At 34.1% G+C, this 9,378-nt stretch overlaps 2 protein-coding genes across 2 annotated transcripts; both read left to right on the top strand.

Moving 5' to 3' along the window:
- The first annotated feature begins 1,161 nt into the window (after positions 1 to 1,161).
- On the top strand, positions 1,162 to 5,176 carry LOC132064115 (putative pentatricopeptide repeat-containing protein At3g25970). The gene has a single exon (XM_059457003.1). It carries the CDS (start codon positions 1,351 to 1,353, stop codon positions 3,442 to 3,444), a length of 2,094 nt encoding a protein of 697 aa, XP_059312986.1. The 5' UTR covers positions 1,162 to 1,350; the 3' UTR covers positions 3,445 to 5,176.
- Positions 5,177 to 8,567: 3,391 nt separating this feature from the next.
- On the top strand, positions 8,568 to 9,378 carry LOC132062655 (uncharacterized). The gene is made up of 2 exons (XM_059455188.1): positions 8,568 to 8,881; positions 9,164 to 9,378. The coding sequence occupies exons 1-2, from the start codon at positions 8,650 to 8,652 to the stop codon at positions 9,250 to 9,252; spliced, it is 321 nt and encodes a 106-aa protein (XP_059311171.1). The 5' UTR covers positions 8,568 to 8,649; the 3' UTR covers positions 9,253 to 9,378.

Raw genomic sequence — 9,378 nt, 5'->3', positions numbered from 1 at the left:
TGATCCATCTGTTTTACGTATTTTAAATCAATCATTAACAAGTAATATTATTTATGTAATCTTTTATCGAAAATTATATTAAGGGTTTTCAATCCTACGCTACGGGTTATGAATCCTAAACTAAGGGTTTTCAATCCTAAAATATAAAGATAAGTCAAATAATTAACAATTAGTTAGCATACAATTAGTATAAATAATTAATAAATAAACAATTAACTAACTAATCAAATAATTAACAAGTTATTATCATATATTTAATAAATATACAATTAAGTAACTAATCAAAAAATTAATAAATTATTATCGTATATTTAACAAATAAACAATTAATTAACTAATGAAACAATTAGGAAATTATTAACAAATAAATAATTGGCTTAACAAAAACTAAATAAATAATTAGCAGGGTCTAACAATTGAAATAACTAGTCTAACAATTAATAAATACTTAAGTCGCTAATCGAACAATTAACAAATACTACATAAACAAGCAATAAATAATTAACTAATTAACAATAGATAAACAAATTAAAAAAAAAAAGAGGGAAAAATGGACAGTCCCAACAGTGTATACGGACTGTCCAAAAACGCACAAAAAAAATGCGCAAAACGAGTAATCCACCACACTTACACAATGACCATGCTTAGGGTAATAATATATTTAATAATGTAATAGAAAATTCGTAGTGAAATACCTAGATTGAAGCTTTTTTGAGTTTTGAAATGGGTTCTACGCGCTACTATTCCAAAATCCAACCTTAGAAAGCATTGTTCTGCACTTCAATAAAGACCATGAATATTGATTTTGGATTGAAAAACAACACAAAAATACCGTTTTGGGGGCTTGGGACCACGATTCGGGTTTAATGGCGGGTGGGGGAGCAGATCGGGTCTATGATGGGGAAGGAGGGGTCACTTTATGTTGACCGTTCACGCATGAAAATTCGTGCGTGAAGGCGAAAAGTGCGTTTTTGCGGTTTGGTCTTTCACGCACAAATTTCGTGCGTGAAACCTACAAATGTTTTTTTTTTTTTTTGTGTTAGTTTGGTTAAGCTTTTTTTTTTAAAAATTAAAGTCGCGGATTCCGATTTATCTTACTTACATTTCGAGGGTTAAACAAGAAAATTTTTGACCGCTATTTATTCAAATGCCCTCTATAAGTTTTCAAATATGTAAATTTTACCTCAAAAAATGTAAAGATTTTGTCTGAAGAAACAACCAAAATTAACAAGATTGAATCTCGGATTTCCGAACGGTACCCACTAATTGGGACATAAACCGTGACAGAGGTAGTACTAAAAACTCAGTCTTGAGTGTAGTTCCCAAATATCTGGACCAATTTACTCATGAATGAAGCTATTGTACTCATCCTTGGCAAAAGTAACGTCAACCCATTGTCGAGCTATCAAGTCAGCACACATTAGTGATACATACACTGCCACTACCATCTTAAACGGATACACAAAATGGAGGGAAATTGGTGTTGCTCTCAAGTTGTTCGACGAAATTCCCCGCAGAGATACTGCTTCTTGGAACATCATGGTTTCTGGATACGTCAATTCTGGGAACTTTCAGACTGCTTGGGTGTTCATTAATTTGATGAAAGAACATGGGTTTTATTTAAATGACTATACTTTTGGAAGTATACTAAAAGGAATTGCTTCTAATGGCTTATTGTCCTTAGGCCAACAGGTGCATTGTGATGTGGTTAAAATGGGCTATGTCGGGAACGTTTATTCCGCAAGTGCTCTACTGGACATGTATGCTAAGTGTGGCAAAGTTGACGATGCGAATGAAGTGTTTCAACGCATGCCTGAACGTAATTATGTCTCGTGGAACGCTATAATAGCAGGGTATTCAGGGAAGGGGGATATAGAGTATTGTTTTCGGTTGTTGAGAGGTATGGAGCAAGAGGGTATGCAACTTGATGATGGAACATTCTCTCCGCTTTTAACGTTGCTTAATGAGGACAGGTTTTACAAGTTGACTATGCAGGTTCATGCAAAAGTTGAAAAACTTGGTTTAGGTTGTGAAGTCAAAGTGTTTAATGCTCTAATTACTGCATATTCCCAATGTGGGAGTATTGGAAGTGCGGAAAGTGTTTTTGATGGTACTATTATTTGCAGAGATTTGGTAACGTGGAATTCAATGCTAGCAGCTTATTTAGAACATGATGAGGAGAGGCGGGCATTTGAAATATTCTTGGACATGGAAAGGCTTGGGTTGGAAATGGATTCTTATACATATACTAGTATATTAAGTGGTTGTTTCGAGGGTAGACATAACAGTCAAGGAAAGTGTTTGCATGCTTTGGTTATTAAGAGAGGATTGGAAAATGTAACTATAATCTCAAATGCGTTGATTGCCATGTATTCCAAATCATGCACAAACTCTATGAATGATGCATTGGCAGTATTTGAAAACCTGGATTCAAAGGATTCTGTTTCTTGGAACTCCATTTTGACCGGATTGTCACAGAAGGGTTGGAGTGAAATTGCTTTTAAATTTTTTTCAAAAATGAGGGTGGAAAACCTCGAGATGGATGAGTATTCCTTTTCCGCCACCCTTAGATCTTGTTCAGATTTGGCTACTCTTCGATTTGGTCAACAAGTTCATGCCTCGGCACTAAAACTGTGTTCCGAGTCATACAAGTATGTGAGCAGTGCTTTGATACTTATGTATTCCAATTGTGGAATCATTGAAGATGCTTGGAAGTCCTTTGAAGTTTCTCCCAAAGAGAGTTCAATATCTTGGAACTCGATCATGTTTGCTTATGCACAACATGGGCAGGGCAAACTCGTGCTTGACCTCTTCGTCCTAATGAAACAAAGCGAAGTGAAGCTAGATCATATAACTTTTGTGGCAGTCTTGACTGCATGCAGTCACATTGGTTTCGTTGAAGAAGGTTACCGTTTTTTCAAATATATGGAAGCTGATTTTGGAATTGTTCCTAGAATGGAGCATTATGCGTGTGCGATTGATCTACTTGGGCGGGCTGGACGTCTTGAGGAGGCAAAGGAGCTAGTTAAAGGGATGCCATTTGATCCTGATGCTATGGTCTTGAGAACTTTACTCGGTACTTGTAGATCATGCGGTGATATTGAGTATGCAAGTGAGGTGGCTAGCCGTTTGCTCGAATTGGAGCCAGGAGAGCATAGCACTTATGTGTTGCTCTCAGATATGTACCGACAATTTAAGAAGTGGGATAAAATAGCTAATATTAAGAGGCTGATGAGGGAAAGGAGTGTCAACAAGGTACCTGGTTGGAGTTGGATAGAAGTTCAAAACGAGGTGCATGCTTTCAATGCGGAGGACCTTTCACATCCTCATTGCCAAGAAATTTATGCGAAACTGAGAGAGTTGACAGATGAAATCATGTTCTCTGAATCTGAAAATGCAAGCAGATTAACGATTTCTACGAGTGATCAGGAATCAGTTGTTTAACAACGGAATCAAAGCAATGAGGTTCTTGTCACTCAGGCGGGAACTGGTTCTGGTGCCTTTTATCTTGTCAAACTGGATAAGCATGCTCTACTGAAAGTTTGAGGAAGTGTAGCTGTAGCTGCACCTGCTATCTGAATAAATTGGAGTGCATGTTTCTCCAGTAGTAGTATGCATTTGTAATGCCAGTTTTCCCCACCCCTTTGATCAGGCTTAATGTACATTAGTTGCTGTTCCACCAAGATCCACCCCCCAGATATTGTGTTGCCCTTTCTGCTGAGCGGCACTTAGAATTTTTCTGACCCTTCAAAGTTCTTGGTCCTCCTTTATAAGTTCGACTTTCCTCCTCATTTTTTATCAAACTCTAGAAATTTAACAGCTAAATTGCCAAATATCTTACAACAACAACAACATACCCAGTATAGTCCCACAAGTGGGGTCTGGGGAGGGTAAGATGTACGTAGACCTTTGTGGGGTAGAGAGGCTGTTTCCGATAGACCCTTGGCTCAAAAATTGCCAAATATCTTAATTGGGTGAATTATTTGGTGGCTCTGGTTCACAGTTTCTGCTCTAGCCACCTCTTTCTGGTCCCCCTTCCAGGCTTATATCAATAACAATTTTAAGCTGTTGTTTCTGGTGAATTTGGCTGAACTTTGGAGGTCTTATTCCGATTGACTGAAGTGGTCTTTCTTTTTTCTCCATTTTTCACGTATACTAAATTTCTACTCTAGGAGTGTAATTGGTGGTTTATCGCTTATTTAATTATGTGCACATATTCTATGAATCTAAGCAAAGGAATACATAGAAAACGCCATAAGACTTACCTTGAAGGATCCTTGAAATTTGAAGTATCATCATCAAAACTTGTGCTCTCTAAAGCTATGCTTATTTGGTGGTCCAGATATATGAACAAATTCAGTTATTGCTTTACAAAGTGGTAGTATCTTTTACTGTAACATAGGATATGATCCCTTTGTAGTTGTGGTTATAAACTTATAATAGATTAAGTGGATAGTGGAACCATCAGTGAAGATGAATTCCATCTGCATAAACAGTGAAAAGATATTTCTATTGAAGATTATGTACTGTGTATTTTCTTATAGATCTTCCATAATGTCCAAATTAGGAATACTAACATGTCGATTGTGTCAAATACTTCACTTGCATTATCACTTTCTCGCATAATGATATTTTGCTGTCCTACTTGCAAGATAGAGGAGAAAATCATTGGTGAAGCTGATAATGTATATCTTCAAATTCAGATAGCAAGGAACTTTGAAGGTTCAAGCGATGTTCAAAAGGGTCAAGAGGGCATCATGAAGAATCCAGATGCTATTGTAGTCATTCTGGATAGATCACAGAAATTAAGAAGCACATTGACAGGAAGAGCTTGGAACGCGTCAACACCAACTGACAAATGGCTTGCAGCTCAAACAGAATCAGTAAGCACAAGATGCTTTGCAAGCAGAAGTATTGCATTCTATTGTGCAGTATTTGTGAATACTGTGCAAGTCATTCAATAAGTTAAATGTTTTTAGAGATCAACCTGGCTACGTAAGACAGTTTAAGATGTGTCGTTAAGTGTAAAAAGATATACTTGATGTGACATAGTATTAGTGTCCCATGCCACATTAGGTAAATAGAGTCATATATGTTGTCGAGCGCACATTGTCTCAATTGTTTCTCTTGTTTATCTTATTTCTATGAAATGAAACTAATCGCTTTCATATGCATCTGATATTGGAGAAAAGGCCACAAATAGTCCCTTATCTATGGGAGTAGGTCTAAAATGGTCCCTTAACTATAAACTTACCGGTTTTAGTCCTTTAACTATCCAAAAACTTATCAAATTTGGTCTCCGTTTATTTTTTTATGCAAACAACGTACAAACTCATAAACCTTCGTGAGATTAATCGTTAAACCATTCCTCAGACCTATATTTCTTTCTCCCTGCTTCTTTTTCCTTAAGTTCATTCTTTAACCTCAACTTTTTTCCCCAAGTTTTCTCTCGTTTTTCGTAACCGACGGACTGCGTCAATTAAAATCGACAGAAAACCGACCCAGTCGGTCGGTTTTGTTTTAAAAAAAAAAGAATTAAAAAAAACCGACTTTGAAAATTAAAGAATGAAATGTAGGAACTTGGAATCAAACCCGGGTATGTTCCTTGGCATTAAAGGGCTTTACCACTAGACCGCTGATATATTTTTTGGTCATATACTTACATTGATTTAATTTATCTTTTGTTTTTTCGCTCTAAAAATCGATGGAGTCCGCCTCCTTCGGTTTTTTTGTAAAAAAAAAAACAAATAAATAAAAAAAAAATGATGGACTCCATCGGTTTATTATAGAAAATAATATAAAAAATAATTATATTTTTTCGCGCATTTTTGTGCAAAAAATAACCAACGCAGTCCGTCGATTTTCTTAAAAAAAAAAAAAAGATTTAAAAAATCATTGAAAAAACCGACGGAATCCGTCGATTTTTTCCATCAATTTTTTTCCGTCGGTTTTTACCAGTTTTTTAGTAGTGTTTGAGAAGAGTGGTTATAGAAATTGTGTGCCTGAGTTTGTCTTTTCAAATTTTAGAGACTCGAGAGCCACACCAATGCCAGAATGCTCCCTTTTTTTTTTTCTTTTTTTTTTTACAAGAGGAACTTGAGAAAAAAGAAGCAGGGAGAGAGAAATATAGGTCTGAGGAATGATTTAACGATTAATCTCACGAAGGTTTATGAGTTTGTCGTTTGTTTGTATAAAAAAATAGACGGAGACCAAATTTGATAAGTTTTTGCCTTTTTGGATAGTTAAAGGACTAAAACCGGTAAGTGTATATTTAAGGGACCATTTTAGACCTACTTCCATAGATAAGGGACTATTTATGGTCTTTTCTCGAGAAAGAAATATAGGTCTAAGGAATGGTTTAACGATTAATCTCACGAAGGTTTATGAGTTTGTACGCTGTTTGCATAAAAAAATAAACGGAGACCAAATTTGATAAGTTTTTGGATAGTTAAAGGACTAAAACCGGTAAGTTTATAGTTAAGGGATCATTTTAGACCTACTCCCATAGATAAGGGACTATTTGTGGCCTTTTCTCTCTGATATTGAGCGCTGTGTTAAAAGTTTTTCGGTTAATATGATTGATTTGACAGAATTTGTAGCACCAGGAAATGAAGTAACTTTAGCACATATAGCTGATGTGTGTGGTAGAAAGAACTAGTTAATTGTACTGTCTAATTTTGCTAGTTAATTCATAGTTTCAGCTAGGGGTGTACATGGACCGGGTTGGTTCGGATTTTTTAAAAACCAAACCAAACCAATTGCGTCGGGTTTTAAAATTTATACACCAAACCAAACCAATAAAATTCGGGTTTTTCAACCTCGGGTTTTCTCGGGTTGTTCGGGTTGTTCGATTTTCTCGGATTTTTCGGGTTTTTTTTCGGAATAGTCTTGATACAAAACATATAACTTTTACTTTAAATATTTCTTTAGTCATAGTAAGATACAATTATATAATTAAGGTGTTTCTTAAGAAAATAACACAAAATGTGAGAAGAGTGATGACATTGTATTAAAATATTCAACAAAAGCTAATATAATCGGTTAAAATAAATATTGCTAATTAACAAGCCATAAAAGAAAATGACCATAATCTAAAAATACTAAGTCATGCTAAAATAAGTATTAATTATATGACAAAGACAAAAACTTAAGTTATGTATTTTTACTCTCTAAATCAATTATGCAAAACTAAAGAATAGATATCCAACATTATTGTCATTTCTAGTGGTAAATTGAATTTCTTTTGTTAGGATTAGTGTTGAGTTGGTTTCGGTTTGGACTTTATTTGAGTTACTAACATCCATAGGATACAAAACTTATTGACATTCAAAATTCTAAGTTCAAGTTTGAATAATATGATAATAGATAAAAAATTACGAAAAAATTTAAGAAATATTTATAAATTACTTTATAAATAAATATTTTTATGTATAAAATATTTTAAAAATTGAATACATGTAATGTCGGGTTGGTTTGGTTCGGTTTGACTTTTTTTAGTTAAAACCAAACCAAACCAATTATGGTCGGTTTTTTTTTTTCCAACACCAAACCAAGTCAAACCAAACCACTAGTCGGGTTTTTTCTCGGTTTGACTCGGTTTATCGGTTTGGTGCGGTTTGTCGGTTTACTTTGTACACCCCTAGTTTCAGCTTACGAGCCAAAACAAGAACAGAAAACAGGTTTCAAGAGTTTTCACTTTCGAAGTTATAAGTGGTTAATTAGCTACCATTTCTTCTCCGTACGATCAATTAATTAATCATGACAGTTGAAACATGCTATAAAAAGTGCTTTTTAAAATCAGCTTATTTTGAAAAATGCTTTATATAAAAGTACTTTTAGCAAAAAACAGTTTGTGTTTGGTCAATTAATTTAAATAATATTTTTGAGCAACAATTAGTGTTTGGCCAAACTTTTACAAAGTGCTTCTAAGTTCTAAGTGTGTATTTTTCTCAAAAGTGCTTTTTCGAAAAGTGTTTTGGGCAAAAGCTATCTTTTTAGCTTCGGAAAAACAGCTTCTACTACTCCCTACTTATTTTCTCTCAAAAGCTTGGCCAAACACCTCTCTTTTTAAAAATAAGCACTTATTAGAAAAATTAAATACTTTTGGGGAAAAATAAGCTTGGTCAAACAGGCTATAAGTATATACATACATTACATGCATACATATAAACATTCACAAATTTACACGTAAAGCATTATTCAGTTACCAAATAATAATATTAAGCAAAAAACAAATTGAGTTAAAAACATTATTCAGTTACCAAATATACTTTTTAAGTAACAACATAAAGAGAATTTTGAAAAATGTTTATCAAATTGCCAAAAAAGGATAAAACTTAACCATTTGGGTACAAATGTAGTACTTGATACATATATTTGTCACCCAATGATTTTATATTCTATTCTACACTATTTTAAAACGGATTACATGTATCTACATATGGTTTTTATGATTTGACTATATTTCCTCTGGTGCATACTAATAATTGATCGTAACTACTTACTAAAAAATAAACACTACTAACTTTTAAATTGTGTTCTATCTTTGCTATAAAAGGAAGAGCGATCACATGCCTAAAAGCACTTCAATAGAGAGGGGGGAAAAGATAGAAAAGAAAAGTAGCTACAAGCATAACAAGTACTTTTAAGATGGCAAAATTAACCAATGCTATGTGGTGCATGATTGTTGTCTTGTTTGTTGTTTTTTCTCCATTAACCCTAGAAGCAACATCACCACCATATGTACTTGAGCCAACACCCGCACAAGAAGCAACATCACCATCATATGTACTTAAGCCAACACCCATAGAAGAAGCAACATCACCAGCAATCTCACTAGATTTGTCTACTGCGAGTCGTAGCACTCGTGTCTCTATCGCAAGTAAGTATACCTAAATTTAGGAATATCTTACCTTTTTTTTATTTATCTTTTTTCCCGTGTTAATAAAGAATAACAAAAAATTACTTTAAAAACATAAATCTCTCTTATGAGTATAATTATGTTTATGATGAAAATTACAATTGCAAAGTTTTGGTTTCCAAGCACATAGACTCTCGTTGCCGGATTGGCTTATAATATGTTTTTTGAATTAATTCGAAGTCTTTGTAATGATATTTTTTATTGTTCTGATATATGGAGAATGTTTGTTTTGGACAATTTTAGGTTGCGGCTTTGGTTTGTGCAAGAAATTCAAGTGTTGCAGATGCCAGCCAGAGTTTCCGTTCCTATGCATCTCTTGTTGCACAAATTGAGAGTGAAAATAATATTTAATTTACCATGTCATTGTTAGCAATGAGTACACATATTTTTTGTTGCCAATAAAAGTATGTGTACTTTTAGCTTTTTATTTGATAAAAAGCACTAATAAATAATTATTA

Source organism: Lycium ferocissimum, chromosome 7 (genome assembly GCF_029784015.1).
Source record: "Lycium ferocissimum isolate CSIRO_LF1 chromosome 7, AGI_CSIRO_Lferr_CH_V1, whole genome shotgun sequence".
In the NCBI taxonomy this organism is placed as follows: Eukaryota; Viridiplantae; Streptophyta; class Magnoliopsida; order Solanales; family Solanaceae; genus Lycium; species Lycium ferocissimum.
This window is presented reverse-complemented; position numbering and strand designations above follow the sequence as displayed.